Below are 23,169 nucleotides of genomic sequence, written 5' to 3'. Positions count from 1 at the left end.
CATATAACACAATTAGGTGGTTAGTGGAGTGCAGATGTATGTGTGATGACAGCTCTTGCCCTTAAAGACTTCAATTCTCTTATGTCACAAATTTGCTTGGATTTTCAACTGTGGTACAAATGACATAAATTACCCAATTGGAACCAAATATATTATGTACTTACTGTTTGGTAGTGGTGATGACTACCCACTCCAAATCTAACTTAATGGTGCTGCTCAAATGTAGTATCCTTAAACTGATGTGCAAGGAGATCTAGTATATGTGTTTAGCAATTATGGAAATTTATGTTCAATCTCACAGTAGTGCACATCAAGCTATTGTTATTACAAGCAATATGTGAAGTTCAACAGGTGTCCCAAACATTTTATGAATATTACGGTATATAGATAATTTTTACTTATGGACCATCTGACAGCAACTGAATAAAACACAATTTTAGTGCCATACGCGTTTCACCTTTATTTTCTGCAAGGCATCATCAGTGGCAGGCTGCGTGGACAATTTCTTACTGTTGCATTTTTGGTGTTTTTCTTCTTATGAATGCCAATTTGCGGTTTTTCCCCCACATTCCATAGCACTATGTTTGGCATTGAAACAAGCGTTCAGTTCATAGTGCTGTGGAATGTGGGGAAAAAACCGCAAATTGGCATTCATAAGAAGAAGAACAACACCAAAAATGCAACAGAAGCGTAATATGTAAGAAATTGTCCACGCAACCTGCCACTGACGATGCCTTGCAGAAAATAAAGGCGAAACGCGTATGGCACTAAAATTGTGTTTTATTCAGTTGCTGTCAGACTGTCCATAAGTAAAAATTATCAATATACCGTAATATTACACGCAACTGAGGAAGACAGGACCACAAAAGTTGAAGATTTTATTAATATGTTAGTCTAAATCACAAGCTAAAATTAATTCTGACTTTGGTTTTAATTTTTTTTTTTCTTGTAATCTAAAGCATTGGGTTTAAGCAATCATTCTTCCTTTGCTCCACTGACAAATGGAATGGGATGAAGTCCTAAAACTGGTGCAATGGGAAGTACCCTATGCCACGGACTTCACATTTCAGAGTTTAGATGTAGATGTTTAACATATTAGGAGTAGCCTGCCAAAGGCAAGAGAAGAGGAATTTGATCCATGGTTGATCTGCTTACTTGTTACACTACTTCGTTTAGCACAAGTGGTATCATACTTTATAATGGCTTACATCTAAACATAACAGAGCACTATAATTCATACTGCAACTCTGATCATTTCATGTTTCATAAACCACTGTTGATATATCAACAAATTAAGATACAAATAAAGCTAGAGATACAGTAGTCCATTATGCATATGAATTTTGGTATTACTTGTTCACTTTATGAAGGGCTACAACATGGTGACTGCCTCAGTGTCAGTGCTGCTTTTCCGGCACAGCCATAGTGGACGGCAATGTGTGTGATTTGTCTACATATTTGATGGGGGTGGGGCTGGACCTGATTAAGATGTGGAGTTATAAATATGTTACATGAATTTAATTTGAAATGGTTTAAATTTGGTGATATATTCAACAGAGATACTCTTCACACATTTTACTGACCACTAAGGTTCGTAGAGCACGGAAAGAAAATGAATATCAGTCAGAAGTCATATACCTATCTAAACTGCTGCTCCTGTGAGACAATGCGCCATAACTCTTCAAAAAAGGAACAAGTAGTACTTCACGAGTATATTTTGTGGAACATTTTAATAAAATGAAACAGTATTAATAAAGAGAATATAATATTGCTTTTTCTGTACTTCAAAAAATATCTTAAACTTAACTTAAAGGAATGTATAACAATGAAATTATATATGACCAACAATCAACTGTCAGATCTTGGCACACAAATATATGTCAAAAATGTTTACATGATTATTTACAAATTATTTGAAACACACAAGTCTTGCTTATTCCAGCGAATTCAGCATCAGGAGCTGTTTTAAAACTTTTGTCTGGCTGGTTTCTCTTATTTCTCCAGCTAGAAACATTTCATCCACAACTGTGTACACCTGTAATGTTTAACAAGTTTGTAAGACATGGAAGTTTCCTATTCTGAACATATACAAACAATATTTCAGAAGTAATCTGCAAGCACAGTAAAAAGAGATTAAATTCATTTATTGGATAAGAAACAAATCCATACCTTATAAAAATTGAAGACTAGATCCAACTCACAGACATTGTGGAAGTACTCATTTAATACTTCTACAAAATTATGAATAGCTTCCAGATAGCAGAGATTATTGTCATTCACATCTACACAAATGCAGAAATAAAGGCCAGCATATCGCCTGTACACAATTTTGAAGTTTCGAAACTGGAAAATGGAGCAAATAAATTACTCACTAATGATATACAACTTTGTGATGTAGTTATAAAAGCACAAAAGTCTTCAAATCCCAATAACTTTTATACACACCATGAAAACTAAAAATGCATTATACAGTGAAACCTCTTTATAATGTTCCTCCATATAATGTTTTCCTCTATGTTACGTCTGTTTTCTTCGGTCCTGACTAAAAGCCCATTTAAACAATGTTAAATTTTCCTCTTTACTGCATTTCCTCTATATTACAATTTCCTCCATGTAACGCTCATATTTTTGTAACCCTGGTCAATTATTTACCTCTTTATAACGTTTAAGTGACTGGATGTAGACGCATCGTTTTCTGTTCTGTGGATCACAGTTTGCACTGGCTCGGAAAGCCCGCGCTCAGCGTGTTTCATATGTCAGCAGCAGAACCCGGTCACGTGACATGTGACACACAATCTGCTTGTGATCTTTTTGGCGCCATTTCAGTCAATGCTTTGTATTCGTAGTGTACTGTGTGAGCTGAGCAGCAGACAGTTAGCGTGTCTAGTAAGAGTGTGTCTTCGATATAACTTTATTTAAGGTTTCATCAGTGGACATGAGTGAAAAGCGGAAGAACATTTATCTGGAAGAGAAGGTTTCTGTTATTAAAAAAGTGGAGGCATCTCCTGGTGAGTCGTATGAAGCTAGCGAAGCAATTTGAACTGCCCCCCCCAACACACAACACTATTACGAGAAACAGATCGTCGATAATGGAAGGGTTTGACAATTGTGGAAATTCGAAACGTATGCGTTTGAAACCATCGATTTGATTTGCAAGACTTTCAGGAATTAATAGGCAGTGATTGTGTCACTTTTGAGGACTTTGTGGCTGTGGATGACAATATGGCAACCATAGGAGTACAAAGTATTGAGGACTGGCTCATATTCTAGAATTGGGTCAACTGAAGAACAGGATACCACCTGTCAGCTTTGGACAATGATGTCATATCTTAAGAATCTGTTATAACTTTTTACAGTACAAACTGATCCATTTACTTTCAGCCATCCACATACCAGGCCCCATGTTTTAATTACAAAAAACTAATCATTTGATACATTGATCATTTGCAATGAGTATCATATTACAGTGTTATGAAAATTTAAAATGTCATCTATGGCACCATTTGTCAAAGCTGATTAGTGGTATCCCGATCTTCAGTAATGCCCTATAATTATTATTTGGAAGCCTTCCTCTTTATAGTGTTTTCCTCTATACAGTGTTCAGAATTTGTGGTCCCTTGAAAAACGTTATATAGAGGTTTCACTGTATCTACCAGAGCAGAATTGGTAAACAAATCTAAAGGTCAATTAAGCATATTAATTCATTCCAAGTCTGTCACAGGGCTGTTCTAGAACATGTTTAGAGTCAGTGTACAAACCTCAACAAAGTTGGTGTGTTTGGCATCCCTTACGGTGACCACAGCATGCACTTCTTCAATTAATTTTTGCTTTTCATCATCATCAAAATTCATATACCATTTGGCCAACCTAGTCTTGCCAGCTCGATTTTGGATCAGTATGAAACGTATCTGCAACAATCATTCCTTTTCAAATGCTTTTCCTCCTACAAAGTGTCCAGCATACATTATTGCGTCAATATCCGAATGTTGTTGAAAGAAGAGAAAAGACAATTTCTTATTCATTCTCTCTCTTACTTTTGTACTGTCCAGACAGTTGTCTTGTTAAACTTTGAGGGATTTGTAGACTGTATATATGGAAAAATGAATGTGATAGTTTCTGACGGACCAAAAGGTGTCAGGCTTATGAAAAATGTTTTAGTTGCATGAAAACTGCTATGTGCGATGAAAATACGGTGAGACTGAGTTCAAAGTATTCTCGAGTGTGTGGAGTTATTTTAAAAATATAAAAAATTCCTCCAAAGTAGCATCTTATCTTCGGAGAAGAAGTTGTGCAGGACATTGCAGCCGGCCCAGAAAAGAAGATCGTCGAAGCAACACCAAGTAAGTTCGATAACCAAGGGGGGGGGGGGGGGGGAGAGTGTGTCTTACACACCAGTACCACACTGCCACCCTTCATCACTGGAAACCGCCAAAACATGGCGACCAATGTGAACAGGACACAGAGAACAGGAATTTTTTGAAGAAGATTGAGATGAGAGAACGTTACAAGTTTCCATAGTAACATATAATAATGAGATGAAAAAATTGGTCTGCAAGATTCGATTGAGAAGATTTGGTGGTGGGGATGAAGCAATCCTCACACACGCAGTAACCAGTTTATGCCGACGCAGTCGCAGTAGCCCGCCATCGTAGCTGGTTGCTCTTTGAGTTGCTGACTTCGTGCCCGCCGACACTGCGACCAACATTTCACGCTGCTGACACCCGTGCGGTTCACCAGTGCTGTTTCTACACCACACCGACGCAGCCTACAATCCTATGCCAGATGAACTCAAGATAATAACTATTTGAATATGAACTAAGGTGGTCATTATTTACAGAGGTGATTTTTTTTAATGATAACAAGATCGAAGAAAATTAGGTCTATGGAGAAGGAACAACAACCTATAGAAACTGTAGGAACAGCCATGGCGATGACAGTGACTGAGGTCACGCCAGACTGAACTGAAGTAGCAAATTTAATTAAGGGATTAAGTCTGAAGTTAGACTCAGTGAATACAAAGTTAAAAACAAAGATGATGTGACTTACTGAACGAAAGTGCTGGCAGGTCGATAGACACACAAACAAACACAAACATACACACAAAATTCTAGCTTTCGCAACCAACGGTTGCTTCGTCAGGAAAGAGGGAAGGAGAGGGAAAGACGAAAGGATGTGGGTTTTAAGGGAGAGGGTAAGGAGTCATTCCAATCCCGGGAGTGGAAAGACTTACCTTAGGGGGAAAAAAAGGACGGGTACACACACACACACACACACACACACACACACACACACACACACACACATATTTAAAGACAAGGCACACACAGACACAAGCAGACATATTTAAAGACAAGGAGTTTGGGCAGAGATGTCAGTCGAGGCGGAAGTGCAGAGGCAAAGATGTTGTTGAATGACAGGTGAGGTATGAGTGGCGGCAACTTGAAATTAGCGGAGATTGAGGCCTGGTGGGTAACGGGAAGAGAGGATATATTGAAGAGCAAGTTCCCATCTCCAGAGTTCAGATAGGTTGGTGTTGTGCACTTGCTCAAGCGAGGTTTAGAGCAGATCCATGGGATCCGGGCGGAGTCACATCATTCCCCAGGGACATTAACATTCTGTGTTAACGGGCGGAGTGACGACCGTCAGATCCCGAAGTGGGTTCGGTGTTACTTTCATCTTCGTTTTCCCACACCGAATTCTCCTGAAGTCTTATACTATCCTGTATTGTGTTCTCATCCTCTTATACTGTCATATAGTTTAGTACTTACAGCATACTCGTCTTGACATGGCGGACAACCAAGAGTTGCAGCAAATCACTGATATCAAGGTCATACTGCTTTTGTGGAGGTAGCTGTAAGTTATCTTGTCACTATACGCAGTCTTACTTGTTTTAATGGCGCTAGGATCCCCAGTTATATAACCGCCTTGATGGATTTGTTGTTGTATCAAGTCAAGACTTAAGCATTTGGTAATGCCTCGTAATATGTAAGTCAAACGCATGCTCCACTCTAGTCTCAATGTGAGATTGAGTTCAAAGTATTCTCGAGTGTACAGAGTTATTTTAAAAGTATAAAAAATTCCTGCAAAGTAGATTCTTATCTTCGGAGAAGAGGTTGTGCAGGACATCGCAGCCAGCTATCCGGAAAAGATCGGCGAAGCGACTCCAAGTAAGTTCAATAGCCAAGGGGGGAGTGCGAGTCTTGCACACCTGTACCACCCTTAATAACCAGAAACCGCCAGAGCATGTTATACCCTCAGGGAGTTGGGAATTATTTTCAGAGGATCAAATACACAAAACAGGGATACAATTTTCAAATTGCAGGAAAGGGTAATAAGAATAACTCCAAATAGTAAAGAAATATTTCAAAAACTTAGTATCCTTACTGTACCAAATGAGTTTATCTACCAGTCTGTTGTATACAGCAGGAAAAGAAACAAATGTGTCCAAATAGTTCCACACGTCATCGTGGAACAAGATAATTTGGACTAACATTTACCAAGGGAATAAATGAAAACTCTAAAAAGCATTTTATATCCGATTGAAACCATATAACAATTTGCCCAAGAAGTTGAAAGACATGAAACATTGATTCAAATCAAAGGGTATGCCCCAACTACTTTAACAACTCAGACTACATAATTACCTCAAGAGCTCCAAGAGGAGAATGACCTGGAAGTCTTGCTCGTTTCTTTCAATTTGACGTCTGTCATTGATTTTCCTACTCGGGTAGTAAAGGACAGCAGCACATTGATAGATAACACTTTTATAGACCAAGATAAGTTTGAAAACTTAAATTCTTGTCCTGTTGAGAATGGCCTTTCTGATGTGGTGCTCAGCTAGTTACAGTACATGACATAGCTCCATTCAGTAATTCAAAACTACACTCCAAAGTTGCACATTCAATTAATGACTCAACAATTAGAAATTTCAGGGAAAATCTTCAGCAGTCAGACTGGGGCGAGGTGTACAAGGAACCCGATGCTAATTTAAAATATAATTTATTTCATAATACACTTTTAAGAGAATTTGAAAACTGTTTCCTCAAGAAAGTAGTTTAATCTAATTATAAGAAACCATGCAAAAAACCTTGGCTTACTAAAGGAATAAAAATACCTTGTAACCACAAAAGGGAACTGTATCTAACAACAAGGAAGAGTAAGGACCCAGAAACAGCCAAACACAAGGTGCATTCCATAAGTAATACGACCAAATTCATAAAAAATCATTTATTGAATATATTCATACAAATAATCAAAAATTTTCAAAATAGCACCCTCTTGCGTCGATACACTTCTAGAGGTGGTGTTTCCATGCCTGGAAGGCATCCTGGAATGCCTTTTCCGGAATGTCCTTTAGAGCTGATGTAACATGCGCCTGGATGCTTTCAATCGTGTCCCAATGTTTTCCTTTCATGACTCCTTTTAACCGAGGAAACAAAAAAAAGTCAGCAGGAGCAAGGTCAGGACTGTAGGGAGACTGGGGAACCAATGGGTCTTGGTCCTGGCCAGGAAGTCCTTGACAATGAAGGCACTGTGACTCAGCATGTTGTCGTGGTGAACTTTCCATGTGTCCTCGATGTCACTTCGGCAGTGTGAGACCCTCCTTTTCAATCTTTTGAGCACTTCCAAGTAGAAAGTTGAGTTCACTGTAGTTCCGGTAGGTATGAATTCGTGGTGGACAATGCCTCTGACGTCAAAGAAGACAATGAGCATGGTTTTGATCCTGGACTTGCTCATGTGTGCCTTCTTGGGATGGGGCGACGATGGGGTGTGCCACTCTGAACTCTGCCTTTTTGTCTCAGGGCCATACTCAAAAATCCAAAGCTCATCACCAGTGATACCCGAGTTTATTAAATGAGGATCATTTTCACACATTTCCAACATTTCTCGGCATTGAAGCACTCACATGTGCTTGTGTTCGTTGGTCAACACTTTTAAGACAAGTTTGGCACACACCTTTCTCACATTCAAATCTTCAGTCACAATGCAGAAAACGGTTGTTTTTGACATGTTTAGAGTTAGTGCTATCAATTGAACGCTCAGCCGTCTGTCAGAGTTCAAACAATCACGCACACGCATCACATTTTCGTCGACTCGTGCGGCTGATGGCCATCCGCTGAGAGGTTCGGCGGTGATCTCCTCTTGGCCCTCCATGAACTACTTGTGCCATCGGAAAACTTGTGATTTGGACAGGCAATCAGTCCCAAAGGCATGCTGAAGTAAGGGAAACGTTTCGGTGGCGGACTTCCCAGGTTGAACGCAAAATCTGATACCGTACCATTGCTCTACAAAATGATCCATTGTGCTGTGTTACATAAACTCAAAACAGAGTTGATGGAAACGCATGTCCTGACTCTCCGGCAACTCGCAGCCGAATGAGACAAAGAGCGTTTTGAAGCTAACACCCCCCTCCACTTAGCACAGCCGGTTACAACACGCAGTGGTGTACCATTGCATCAGAAAAAAATTGGTCGCATTACTTATGAAACGCACTCTGTATTATAAAAAGTACTGTGCTACATTAAGAAAGGTTATTAAAATATCCAGAAGCATGTGCATTATGTCTGAGATTAATACCTCTGATAACAAAATCAAAATAATTTGGAACATTATTACAAGGGAGACAGGGCAACCAAGAGTACAGGACGACGGCATTATCATCAAAGCGAATGGAAACTTGACAAACAACAAGCCAGAAGTCTAAAACTTTTTGAATAATCATTTTTTAAATGTTGTAGAGAAAATAGGATCTAAACGTTCATTACAAGAAGCAAGGCAGTTAATGGAAGAAGCCTTACCCACACAATTTCATACAATTGAAATTCCACCCACCTCTCCTCCTGAAATTAGGAAGATGATAAACTCTCTCAAGAATAAAAGCTCACATGGAATTGATGGCATTTCTAGCAGGATAATAAAAGCTTGTTCCCAACAGATAAGTGGGATTCTTAGCCACATATGTAATAGCTCTCTGAAGAAGGTTATTTTCCCCAGAGAGGCTGAAGTATGCCATTGTTAAACCATTGCATAAATAAGGGGATACGTCTTATAACAACTACCCCCCAATCTCCCTTCTGACTGCCTTATCCAAAATTCTCGTAAAAGTAATGTATTGTACAGTAGCTTCACATCTATGTAAAAATAAAGTTTTAACAAATCGTCATTTTAGTATCCAGAAAGGTTTTTCAATGGAAAATGCTATATATACTTTCACTAATGAAATATTCAATGCTCTGAGTAACTGGAAGGCACCCGTTGGGATTTTTTGTGATCTCTCAAAGGCTTTTGATTGTGTAAATCATGAAATACTTCTAGATAAGCTCAAGTATTGTAGTATGAAAGGGACAGTGCTCAAATGGTTTAAATCATACATAACTGGAAGAGTGCAGGAAGTTGAAATGAGCAGTTCCCATAAAATGAAAAAACCGGTGATATCTCAAACTGAGGAACAATCAAGAATGGGGTGCCGCAAGGTTCGGTCTTGGGTCCTCTGCTGTTCTTAATACACATTAATGACTTGCCAGTCTATATTCACGAAGATGCAAAGCTGGTACTTTTTGCCGATGATACAAGTATAGCTATCACACCCAACAGACAAGAATTATCTGATGAAATTGTAAACAATATTTTTCAGAAAATCATTAAGTGGTTCTCTGCAAATGGGCTCTCATTAAACTTTGACAAAACACAGTATATACAGTTCCACACAGTAAATGGAATGACACCATTAATAAATATAGACTTTGATCAGAAATTGGTAGCTAAGGTAGAATACTCAAAATTTCTAGGTGCATGCATTGATGAGGGGTTGAACTGGAAAAAAACACACTGAAGATCTGCTGAAATGTTTGAGTTCAGCTACTTACGCTATTAGGGTCATTGCAAATTTTGGCGATATACATCTCAGTAAATTAGCTTACCACACCTATTTTCATTCTCTGCTTTCGTATGGCATCATATTCTGGGGTGACTCAACATTGAGTAAAAGAGTTTTCATTGCACAAAAGCGTGTAATCAGAATAATTGCTGGAGCTCATCCAAGATCATCCTGCAGACACTTATTTAAAGAGCTAGGGATAGATGATGTGACTTACCGAACGAAAGTGCTGGCAGGTCGATAGACACACAAACAAACACAAACATACATACGAAATTCAAGCTTTCGCAACAAACTGTTGCCTCATCAGGAAAGAGGGAAGGAGAGGGAAAGACGAAAGGATGTGGGTTTTAAGGGAGAGGGTAAGGAGTCATTCCAATCCCAGGAGCGGAAAGACTTACCTTAGGGGGAAAAAAGGACAGGTACACACACACACACACACACACACACACACACACACACACACACACAGATATATATCATCCATCCGCACATACACAGACACAAGCAGACATTTGTAAAGGCCTTTACAAATGTGTGTGTGTGTGTGTGTGTGTGTGTGTGTGTGTGTGTGTGTGTGTGTGTGTCCGCGCGCGCACGAGTGTATACCTGTCCTTTTTTCCCCCTAAGGTAAGTCTTTCCGCTCCCGCGATTGGAATGACTCCTTACCCTCTCCCTTAAAACCCACATCCTTTCGTCTTTCCCTCTCCTTCCCTCTTTCCTGATGAGGCAACAGTTAGTTGCGAAAGTTTTAATTTCGTGTGTATGTTTGTGTGTCTATCGACTTGCCAGCACTTTCGTTTGGTAAGTCACATCATCTGTGTTTTTAAAAATGGTCATTAGCACCCGGTCCGTGACTTAGGAAACAGTAAAAAACGAAAATGGAAACCAGCAGCAATGGGAACGAAACTCAATAGATTGGGGAAACTAAAAGCAGAAGGAAAGCTTAAAAATCCACTACAGGAAGGGGTTGGTTGTCCCCAAAAAAAGCTTCAAATGACTGACGTCATATCACTGGCACTAACACTCGAGAACGCGATCGGCGAGCGCGTGTCGTCTGCTAAAATGGACGATATATCAGGCGACAGCTGTAGACGGGCGCGTAACGGAGTAAAATAGGGGCACTCAATTAAAAGGTGTCTTACTGTCCACAGCTGAGAGCAGTGGGGACAGAGTGGGGGAGGATCGCCGCTTAAAAGATGTCGATGGCTAAAAAGACAGTGCCCTATCCGAAGCCTAGTTAAAATTACCTCCTCCCGACGACGCGTTCGGGAGGAAGAGGTCGAAGCACAGGGAAGAGCTTTCACGTCCCGCAATTTATTATGGGGAAGTGTCGACCAATGTGCGTACCATAAAAGAACAACACGACGACATAAAACGCTCCATAGATCAGCGAAGGGAATCGATCGAATAGCTGGCCGAAGAAGAGAGACTGCAGCGTTGGCCGCTATATCGGCCGCCTCATTTCCACAGATATCAACGTGTCCTGGGAGCCAGAGGAACGCCACCGAGACGACCCCCCAGGTGGAGCAAGCGCAGACAGTCCTGAATCCGGTGGACCAGAGGGTGGACAGGGTAGAGAGCTTGGAGACTGAGTAGAGAGCTGAGAGAATCTGAACAGATAACATACTGTATCCACTGATGGCGGCGGATGTATTGGACAGCCTGGAGCACAGCTAAAGCTCCGCAGTATACACCGAACGCTGGTCGGGAAGCCGAAATCGATTTGGGGTGTCGCCAACAATATAGGCACTCCCTACACCTAACGATGTTTTCGAGCCATCAGTGAAAATAAATGTGGCTTCCTTAATTTGTGCACATAGAGCAGCAAATGCCCGACGATAAACAAGTGAAGGGGTACCATCCTTGGGAAATCGACAAAGGTCACGGAGCAGGCCGATCCGGGGACGGAGCCAAGGCGGTGCTGTACCCCAAGTTGTCAAGAAGGTTTTAGGAAAGCGGAAGGACAGAGAATGGCGCAGTTGACGGAAGCGGACTCCCGGTGGTAGTAGGGAGGAGGGGCGGCCTGCATACCCTACATCAAAGGAGGTGTCGAAAAAATGTCATGGGCTGGATTAGCAGGCATGGAAGACAGATGGCTAGCATAACGACTCAGAAGGACTGCACGCCGATTGGACAGCGGAGGTTCAGCAGTCTCGGCATAAAGGCTTTCCACAGGGCTGGTGTAAAAAGCTCCAGACACTAAACGTAATCCACAGTGGTGGATAGAGTCGAGACGCCGAAGAATAGACGGCCGAGCAGAGGAGTAGACTATGCTTCCATAGTCCAATTTCGAGCACACTAAGGCGCGATAGAGGCGGAGAAGGACCACTCGGTCCGCTCCCCAGGAGGTACCATTCAGGACACGGAGGGTGTTGAGGGATCGCAGACAGCGAGCCGAAAGAGAGGAAACGTGAGAGGACCAGCACAGTTTTCTGTCAAACATAAGACCCAAGAATTTAGCGACGTTGGAAAACGGAAGGTTGACAGGACCTAGATGTAAGGAGGGCGGAAGAAACTCCTTACGTCGCCAAAAATTAACACAAACGGTCTTACTGGAAGAAAAACGGAAGCCGGTTTCGATGCTCCAAGAGTGGAGATGATCGAGACATCCTTGAAGACGTCGTTCAAGAAGGCTGGTCCGTTGGGAGCTGTAGTAGATCGCAAAATTGTCCACAAAGAGGGAGCCCGAGACATCAGGAAGGAGACAATCCATAATTGGATTTATGGCAATGGCAAACAGTACAACACTCAGCAGGGAGCCCTGGGGGTACCCTGTTTTCTTGGGAGAAAGTACGGGAGAGAGTACGGGAGAGAGTAGTGTTCACCCGCACTCTAAATGTGCGCTCTGCTATAAATTCGCGAAGAAAAAGGGGCAGCCGACCTCAAAAGCCCCAAGAGAACAGTGTGCGGAGGATGCCTGTCCTCCAACAGGTATCGTATGCTCTCTCCAGATCAAAAAATATTGCTACTGTTTGGTGTTTCCGGAGAAAATTGTTCATGATATAAGTGGAGAGAGCAACAAGACTGTCAACTGCAGAACGATGCTTTCGGAAACCGCATTGGGCAGGTGTTAAAAGACTGCGGGACTCCAGCCACCAAGCTAAACGGCAATTCACCATACGCTGCAAAACCTTACATACACTACTCGTGAGAGAAATGTGTCGATAGCTAGAGGGGAGATGTTTGTCATTTCCAGGTTTCGGAACAGGAACGACGATAGCTTCCCGCCATCATCTGGGAAAAGTACTGTCGGTCCAAATTCGATTATAAAGGCGAAGGAGGTAACGCAGACTATGGGCTAATAAATGCAGCAACATTTGGATGTGGATACCATCCGGTCCTGGGGCGGAGGAGCGAGAAGAAGAGAGTGGATGTTGGAGTTCCCGCATTGAGAAAACAGTATTATAGCTTTCGTGATTTTGAGAGAAGAAAGCAAGAGATGCAGTTCCACTGCACGTTTCTTCGGGAGAAACGCTGGCGAGTAATTTGAAGAGCTCGAAATCCCAGCAAAGTGTTGACCCAATGAGTTAGAAATTGCGACGGGGTCCACTAACTTATCACGGGCGACAGTGAGCCCAGAGACCGGGGAGAAACTAGGCGCACCTGATAACCGTCGAATCCGAAACCAAACTTCCGAGGAGGGAGTGAAGGTGTTAAATGAGCTAATAAAGAATTTCCAGCTTGCCTTCTTGCTATCGTGGATGACGCGACGGCATCGCGCACGGAACGGCTTATAGCGGATAGTTGGCCAAAGTAGGATGGTGGTGGAAAACGCGAATAGCACGTCACTACTCACATATTGCGTCACGGCATGCCTTGTTCCACCAAGGAACTGGGGGGCGCCGGGGCAATTCGGAGGTGCATGGTATTTAACGTTCCGCAGCTGTAAGAATAACGTCTGTAATATGTGTGACCTCATCGTCGACGCTAGGAAAGTGACGGTCATCGAATGTCACTAGAGACGAAAAAAGTGTCCAATCGGCTTCAACAAACTTCCAGCGTCGCGGGCGCTTATATGGCAGTTGAAGCTGCAGTCTAAGGACACATGGAAAGTGGTCACTCGAGTGTGTATCATCAAGGGCGAACCATTCGAAGCGCCGAGCTAGCGGAACAGTACCAACCGAAAGGTCCAAATGAGAGAAATTTGTCGTGGAGGCAGACAAAAATGTAGGGACCCCAGTGTTGAGGCAAACTAGATCCGCTTGGTGGAAGACGTCTAGCAATAGTGAGCCACGTGGACAAGGATGTGGAGATCCCCAAAGCGGGTGGTGGGCATTGAAGTCCTCAACCAGCAAATAGGGGGGCGGAAGCTGACCAAGAAGATGAAGGAGATCAGCTCGTCCCATTGGTGTGGACGATGGAATGTATACAGTACAAAGAGAAAAAGTATATCCAGAAAGGGAAAGACGGACAGCGACAGCTTGGAAGGAAGTAGTATTAAGGGGAGTGGGTGATAATGGAGAGTATCATGGAGAAGAATCATGAGTCCTCCATGGGCTGGAGTGCCTTCAACAGAGGGGAGATCAAATCGGACGGACTGAAAATGGAGGAAAACAAAGCGGTCATGGGGACGCAGCTTTGTTTCCTGAAGACAGAAGATGACCGGCGAGTAGGATTGTAAGAGGATCGACAATTCATCCTGACTGGCTCAAATGCAGCGGATATTCCAGTGGATAATGGACATAGGGTGAACAGAAAATGGAGGAATGTGACCAAGGTTTCCGTCAACTCAACGACTGCTCAGAGCTTGTGACCGACAGCATGGAATGGCATTCAGCCGAAGGCAGAAGATCCTGATCCATAGGTTGTTCAGGAGCAGCAATCGGCCGGTTGATCAGCCGCCAGCAGTGCGTCTCGGCGACACAGAAGACGGCCGAGGGCGATTTCCGCCAGGTGGTGCTGTAGATGAGACACGCCTTGGCGGAGAAGGAGATGAACTGGGTTTCTTATTAGCCTTCTTGGAAACATGATGTTTAGATGAAGGAGGAACCGATGGTTGTGAAGTTGGGGTACGTAAAAAATCTTCACGAGTATGCTCTTTTATCGAAGTCTTGGTGTCTGACTTTTGGGCTCAAGATTTAGCAGAACCCGATGAAGGGTGAGCCATAGAGTGAGCAGTCGAAAGTGGGAAGGTTTAAGGGGCGATCTTTGCGCTGGCCGATCTGACTATCGTGTCACTAAAGGTGAGATCACAAGTATGTGTGGCCACCTCCTTTGTTGGCCGAGGAGAGGCAAGGACAGTGCTGTATTTTCCTGTCTGAGGCACAGTGGGCTTTCGACTTGCGAATAATTTTCGAACAGCAAAGGTCGACACCTTTTCCTTCACTCTGATTTCCTGAATGAGCTTTTCGTCTTTAAAAATGGGACAATCTCGAGAGGAAGCAGCATGGTCACCCATACAGTTGATGCAACGAGGGGATGGAGGTGGACAAGCACCCTCATGGGCATCCTTGCCACACGTAACACATTTGGCCGGATTGGAACAGGACTGGCTGGTGTGATTGAACCGCTGACACCGATAGCAACGCGTAGGGTTTGGGATGTAAGGGCGAACGGAAATTATCTCATAGCCTGCTTTGATTTTCGATGGGAGTTGAACTGTGTCAACTGTCAAGAAGACAGTGCAGGTTGGAATGATGTTCGTGTCAACCCTTTTCATAACTCTATGAACAGCCGTTACGCCCTGGTCAGACAGGTAGTGCTGAATTTCCTCGTCAGACAATCCGTCGAGGGAGCGTGTATAAACGACTCCACGTGAGGAATTTAAAGTGCGGTGCGCTTCAACCCAGACAGGGAAGGTGTGGAGCAGTGAAGTACGCAGCAATTTTTGTGCCTGGAGGGCACTGACTGTTTCTAACAACAAGGTGCCATTCCGTAATCTGGAGAAAGACTTTACAGGACCTGCAATTGCGTCGACACCTTTCTGAATAATGAAAGGGTTGGCCGTGGAGAAGCCGTGACCTTCGTCAGACCGAGAAACAACAAGGAACTGTGGCAACGATGGAAGAACTGTCTGTGGCTGAGACTCAGTGACCTTACGCTTGTGAGCAGATATAGTGGAAGATGAGGAAACCATTGCGGAAGAATCCCCACGATTACCAGCGTCTCCGATGGCGCGCTCCTCCCTTATGGGGGCCCGCTCTGAGGGCACTCCCGCCTTAGGTGATTGTTCACACCTCAGGTCACACCTCCTGACAAACGGACGGAGGGAGCAATCGGCACTTTTGGAAGGTATCAGCTCGGGTAATCACCCCTCCCTGGGCCTGGCCGTTACCATGAGGTACGTACGTGTCCTACCCGTCTACCCGGGGCGGGGAATTACGCGTTACCCCGTCACCGGCTACGCACGAAAATGCGTGGGTCGGCCTTCAGACACGCACAGGGAGGAAGAAAGAGAAAGGAAAAAACAAAGAAAGGGAGAGGAAAGAAGAGAGGTCTCAAACGCCACAGCAGAGAAAAGGGTAAAGAGAGGAGGTAAGAAAAAGAGAAGGACAAAGGAAGGATGAAGACATAGAAGCAGAGAAGGCGAAGAATGTGTTACATTTACGAGCATCCATCTCTGGACGTAGGTACAAACCATACTCCCAGAGGGGGAGAAAGGGAAGTAAAGAGCCAGAGGTGAGGGGAGGGGGGCGAAGATGGGGGATAGGGAAGGATGCGGAAAAGGAAGGTATGCAGCCCGGAAAGGAAGGAGGGCCACATTAGCCCGGGCTCCCGTGCTCGCTACTCACGTATCCACAAAAAGAGTTGTGGACCCCCTGGGGGGCACAATATATATATTCACGTATGAAATTTGTTATTAACAATCAGAATGAATTCGAAAGTAATAGCAGTGAACATGGCTACAACACTAGGAGAAAGGATGATCTTCACTACTCAAAGTTAAATCTAACTTTGGCTCAGAAAGGGGTAAATTATGCTGCCATAAAAGTCTTTGATCACTTACTTAATAGCATCTAAAGTCTGACAGATAGCCATATAGTATTTAAAAGAATTTCTGAATGGAAACTCTTCATTAAATGAATTTTTGGATAATTTCCCCACCCCCACAAAAAAAAAATTAAGTGTCATGTAATATTTTGTGTAACGTAATATCTTGTACAGACACCTTTTATTAACCTGACATGTTCTACAACATTACGAAGTGTCGTATTATGATCTATGGAACAAGTACTAATCTAACCTAGTTCATTAACACTTCTGTTGCATAATAGTCTACAGTATTTGTAGGAAAAGCTTACAGTGAAGTCTGATAGCACATAATTCTAATGTCTCAGCTTTTTTTCTGAATTTATCATGAGGAGGCTCGGAAATACGGAAGCGTCCGATCCTGCCCGTCTGCTTTGACCCATGACGTCACAAATATGGCGGAAACAAAAACAAACACACACACTTTCCACAAGAAGCCTAATGACACTAACGGGACAAGTGCGGGAAATGGGGTGTTTTGGGTGGGGGACAAACTAAAAATAAACAAATTTAGACACCTTGCGTAGCTACAATGTATAAGTGAAGACAGCCATGCATGAATACCCACCCACCTCCCCAGGGGTCGTAACCCCTGCAACCCATAGAAGATAAAGATGCTTCAGTAGCTGATTAGTGTTTTTTGTCTTTTTTAAAAAAAATCTCACGGGATAGAACGAACAGATCAGAAAGATAAATATAATAAACTAAAACAGAAATTGGAGGAAACAGATAATTAAAATAAGTAATAAGTGTTTTTAAATTTAAAAAAAAAATCTCACGAGATAGAACGAACAGATCAGAAAAGTAAATAAAATAAGATAAAACAGAACTGGAGACAGCCACACTCAAACCAAACTCCGCGCCGTCATGACGCCACACACGACAACAGCCTTACGTCACGGGTCAAAGCCGACGCGTGGGATCAGACGCTTCTGTCGACCCGGGGACTCTAAGGCTACTTTTCAGTCCAGCAGAGAGGAAGACATGAAACTGTAAGAGAGGCCTAGCAGCAGTGCCATGGTTGTAACCATCTGCAAATGTGTGTGTGGTGAGCACACTGTGGATAATTATTTTTCGTGTTATTAAGTTAACTTGTTCCCAATATGTACAAACATAAGAGAATTGTATGTTATCTAAACCCATGGAAACAGTGCCGTCACTAAGACTCTGACCTCAGGTTTAGGAGGATACAGGCTTATGTCTGAGGAGACAAAGTACTAATCAACTCAAATGAAGTGCCCCATGTAGGCAAGAGTATTAAAATCCTAGTGACCAGTTGCTGAAATATTCACAACAAAGTGCCAGAGTTTTAAGTGATCCTAAAAAGCAGTGAAGCTCACACAACAGGGTACAGAAAGTTGGGTAAAACCCAAACTTGATAGCAGTGATAATTTTGGGGAAATTTAAGCATATATTGAAAGGACAGGCTAATGAGAAATTGAGGTGGTGTATGTCACAGCAGACCAATTCAAATCCAGCAAGACAGAAACTGAAGCTGCCTGCAAGACTGTTTTGGCGAGACTCACTATCACGAGTCAACATAAATTTGTAGCTGGAATCTTCTATCAACCTCCAGATGCAACAAAAAATATTTAAGAGACAACCTCAGTCCGCTAGTATGTAAGTTCCTCACTACAACTCTAATCGTTAGAGGAGATTTTAACTGCCAAACAATCAACTGGGATAATTGCAGTTTTGTCAATAAAGGGTGTGAAGAAACATCCTGAAAAACATTAGTAAATACCTCCTCTGAAAACTATCTACAATATACAGTTTGGAATCCCACTGAAGATGAAAATATTTTGCATCTAATGGTGACAGACAGACTTTACCTCTTCGAGGATCACAATAAGGCCAGTATCAATGACCACAAAGCAGTTGTAACAACTATAATTACCAAATTAGCATTTAAACCAAATGGAAAGATTCAGTTAACCAGATAAACAAGCAGCACTGTCACATCTCACATCTACTGAGGAACATGAAACTTTTAGTTCATGATAGAAGCATTTTAGTGAACTATGGCTCAAGTTAAAAAGAATATATGATCATGCATTGGACAGATATGTACCAAGCAGAACAATTCTTGATGGGAGGGACAATCTATAGTATGCAGTAATGTTGAAAAAACCACTAAAGAAATAGATGCAAAACAAAGCATCATGCTATGGATACCCAGATGGTAAATGAGACACATTCACCTGTCAAGAGGGCATTGTGTGAAATGTTCAATGACTACCTTAACATTATTATTAAAGATCTTTCACAGAAACTACAGAAATTCTAGTCATATGTAAAGGCTTTCAAAGGCACCAAAATTACTACCCAGACACTCATGGATGTGACATGAATTTAAATGTAGGGTAGCAAAGCAACAGCAGAACTACTTAACTCTGTTTTCAAGTGTTCCTTTACAAACCCAGAATCGGTTAGATTCTCATGCCAATGGTAAGAGGAGCGAAATAGATAGAGCTGAAAGCTCTACAGCCTAATGGAATACCAATCAGTTTCTATATCAAATCTGCAGCTTAGTTAGATCCTCGTAATTATAAGATATTGAAAATCCCTAAAAAATAAAAATAAAATAAAATTCAACCTGTGGGTAGAAGAAAGCTAAAGTCATTAGTCAACAAGAAGGGCAGCCAAAGTGATCCACAAAACTGCTGTTCAATACCCTTTACATCCACTTCTTGTTGAATTTTTGAACATATTTTGATGCTCAAATGTACTGAGATATCTAACAGAATTACCTTCTCATGCCTATCAGCACAGATTCTGAAAATATTGATCACATGAACTCCAAACTCCTGCTTTTCTCACATGACACCCTGAAAGCCATTGATCAAAGCAGTCAGATAGATAGTACAGTGTTCCTTGACTTCTGAAATGCAGTTGACTCATTACCAAACACGTGCTTATTATCTAAAGTACAATCATATGGGAATCAAGTTAGGTTTGCGTCTGAACTATGGATTTCTTGGCATGGAGAGTAATCAAAAGATGTTAGAAGTAATTTCAGCAGTGCTCCAGAGATGTTGATACCCTTACTGTTCACGTTGTATATTGGTGACCATGCAGACAATGTTAATACTTCTCATACTTTTTGGAGATGATGCAGTTATCTATAATGAAGTACTCTCTGGAGGGGAAAAAGAAAAAAAATATTCAGTCAGAACATAAGATTTCAAAGTGGTGCAAAGAGAGGCAAATCACTTCAAATGTTCAGAAATGTAAAATCGTGCACTTCACAAAATGAAAAAAGTTCGTATCCTATGGCTACAGTACCAATGATTAACAGCTGGAATTGGTCAACTAATACAAATACCTGGGTTTAACAATTTGTAAAGATAGGAAATGAAACAACCACTTACGCTCAGTCACAGTAAAGCAGGTGACAGACTCAAGCTTATAGGCAGGAATATTAAGGAATCGCAATAACTCCACAAAGGAGACTGCATCCTCATTGCCTGGGTTTACTGGGACAATTTTAGGAATGTCTGTTAACCTGCACAGAAGACAGCGTGCAGCATACTACAGTGACCCATTCTTGAGTACTGCTTGAGTGTCTGGGATCCCAAAAGGTCAGAGTGAAGGAAATCATTGAAGCAATTCAGAGGTGGGCCATTATGTAAGGCACCAGTCGCTCTGATCAACAAGCAAGTGTAATGGAGATGCTCTATGAACTCAAATGGCAATCGCTGGAAGGAAGACAATGTCATGTAGGGCTAATATTACTAATAAATGCAGTAATTTAAAATCTACATTCAATCCCATGTTGCAAATGAATGTTTATAGAGTATAGGTCACATCTGGCCTAGTTGAAATTCTTGACAACAGATACAGTAACACACACGTTTATTAACCCAATATATAAAACAATAAGTAGGTCTACGCATATTGCACTTATACATTTTCACAGAAATTTTCTGAAGCTTTTCACATACAACAAAAACCTTAATAGAGAAAGCTAATGTGTTCACATAATATTCAGTGGAGATATTGAACACACAGATGACTAGAAATATTGCTACAATATTTTCACTTAAAAAATGAACATAATTTGATATTATGAATGAATGATTTCACAATCTGCCTCCCCACCCCAATTCGACTTACTCTGCGAGCCAATTAAGAGTGTGACAGGGTCAACATTAATGACAGCAGAACAACCACATCCATTTTTAAACACAAGCAATGGATTAACTTCTTGCATATAAACATAATTTATATTTTGATCCCCTCTAACATATTATTCAGCTTAATTACTTGAATCTTTACATGTTAACAGACACTACATAAGCAGCAACAACTGTTGTAATGACAAGCGTGAAGCACTCAAATTTGCAATACAGATGTAATGCACTTAAGTTAATGTGTGACATGGGCTATCAATGTCTATTAATTCATATCAATTCGCAATCTGTGAACTCAAAGTCTTCGAACGACGACGTATATAGCAAATGAAACAAAGATGTATCATCACACACTGTCAAATTAGAATTTTATGGTGCCATTGGCATTGCTGCAAAATGGTTCAAGTCTTACTTAACTAATAGGAAACACAGTGTGTCAATGACTTGTCTGTTACATTGCCAGATGCTAAGTCTGTTTTGTTTGCATATGATACAAACATTGCAATAAACAGCACGTCAAGTACAGATTTAGTAATGGCTACTAATCAAATTTTAAACAATATTAATAAATGGTTTAAAGCTATCTCACCTGGCATTAAGCTTTGACAAGACCAACTATATGCTGTTCAGAATATGTACAAATTTCCTCCCAGCAAGTGCATAACATATGAAGACAGGCATATAGAAGAGGTCGACAGTTTTAAATTTCTTGGATTACAACTCTATAATAAAAGCACCTGGGAATGGCATACCACCAAAATGCTGAAGAGCCCAAACAAGTCTGTATTTGCAATGTGAATGATGTCAGATGTGGGAAAAAAAACCTTGCATACTTTGCTTGCTTTTATTGTATTAAATCATAGGATCATATTAAGGGTGACTCGTCAAACCGAGCAAGTTTTAAGAGTGCAAAAGCATTTAATAAGACTCATTTGCGGTGTAAATTCAATATCACATAGCAATCGGTTCAAGGAACTGCGTATTCTAACCACTGCTTCTCAGTACACTTATAAATTAGCCTAATGAAAGTTGTTATAAATATTGTGTTTGTTTCCAACCAACAGCTCTATACATAGTATCAGTACTAGGAATGAGAACAATGTTCATAAAGACTAGGTCTTTACCTTGGTCCAAAAGGATGTCCAATATTCATGAACATACATTTTCAATAAATTGCCAGCAACCATTAAAAACTTGGTTTCACATAAAGCACAGTTTAGATGGAGTTTGAAAGACTTTTCAGTAGGCAAATCCTACTACTCCATAAATGAGTACCTTAGCAGGGACTGTAATACCAGCTTAAATAAAATATTTGTTTGGTTTCATTTATGACCGTACTTGCTCACAACAACACACATTAGACATTTTGTGTATAACTTTATTAAAAGTGGATAACAATGTTTCATTCTGACAGTCTATCACTTCTGCAAATATCAGCGGTTTCGGTTTACTGTAAAGTGTTCACGAAGTTTGACAGTCAAGTGACAAATGATTTGGGAAACGAGTATTTTATTCAAATGTTCTATGTTTTATATTATACTTCCTAACGCGTTCCACAGCCACTACTATCATATCATTCTGGGATCTACGGAACGAGAAGTGAATTGAATCCAATCTCATGGAAAACACAGATGTAAAAAAATAAAAATAAAAATAAAAAAAGGATATATAACTTAAAACGGACGTACCATTTTTCTTCCACCTTTCCCACAGTAACAACGCCTCCTTTCGAATATCCGTCCGACTCCAAAGATGATTTGGATTCCGAGGCGACACCGAAATGTATATAAGTAGCACTTCGCCAGAGACAGGCTGTAGACCATGGACCACCAAAGGCACTGATAGATGTCTCTGTGGTCAGGACATCGTTAGAGAGCCTATATTCTCCGTATGCATGGGCCCTCTAGGTATAGTCACAGTCTAACATAACCATGGAGGTAAGATTCTTACCTCCATGAACATAACAGTCGCGACACTTCGCCTCGATTTTGTTGCCTACCGCGCCAGCAGCGCCCCAAGCGGTCAGTAGCTTAAACTGTGAGTTCGGCGCGATCGTGAAAGCGAATAGTGGTTGTTTATTTTGATTTCTGCAATGGTTTTTACAAGCGGGACCGCTTGTAGCGCAATAAATTGCAGCAACAACAGGTAGAAGACACCACAGCAGTCTTTTTTTTGGTTTCCTAAGGA

At 41.6% G+C, this 23,169-nt stretch overlaps 1 protein-coding gene across 1 annotated transcript; it reads right to left on the bottom strand.

Moving 5' to 3' along the window:
- Positions 1-1,713: 1,713 nt before the first annotated feature.
- On the bottom strand, positions 1,714-22,862 carry LOC126259577 (AP-2 complex subunit sigma). The gene is made up of 4 exons (XM_049956485.1): positions 22,671-22,862; positions 3,759-3,908; positions 2,170-2,343; positions 1,714-2,035 (listed from the first exon to the last, which is right to left on the bottom strand). The coding sequence occupies exons 1-4, from the start codon at positions 22,803-22,805 to the stop codon at positions 1,934-1,936; spliced, it is 561 nt and encodes a 186-aa protein (XP_049812442.1). The 5' UTR covers positions 22,806-22,862; the 3' UTR covers positions 1,714-1,933.
- Between the last annotated feature and the right edge of the window lie 307 nt (positions 22,863-23,169).

This window comes from Schistocerca nitens, chromosome 5, assembly GCF_023898315.1.
Source record: "Schistocerca nitens isolate TAMUIC-IGC-003100 chromosome 5, iqSchNite1.1, whole genome shotgun sequence".
Taxonomy (NCBI): domain Eukaryota; kingdom Metazoa; phylum Arthropoda; class Insecta; order Orthoptera; family Acrididae; genus Schistocerca; species Schistocerca nitens.
Note: the sequence above shows the minus strand (reverse complement) of the source record. Positions and strands in the feature narration are given on the sequence as shown.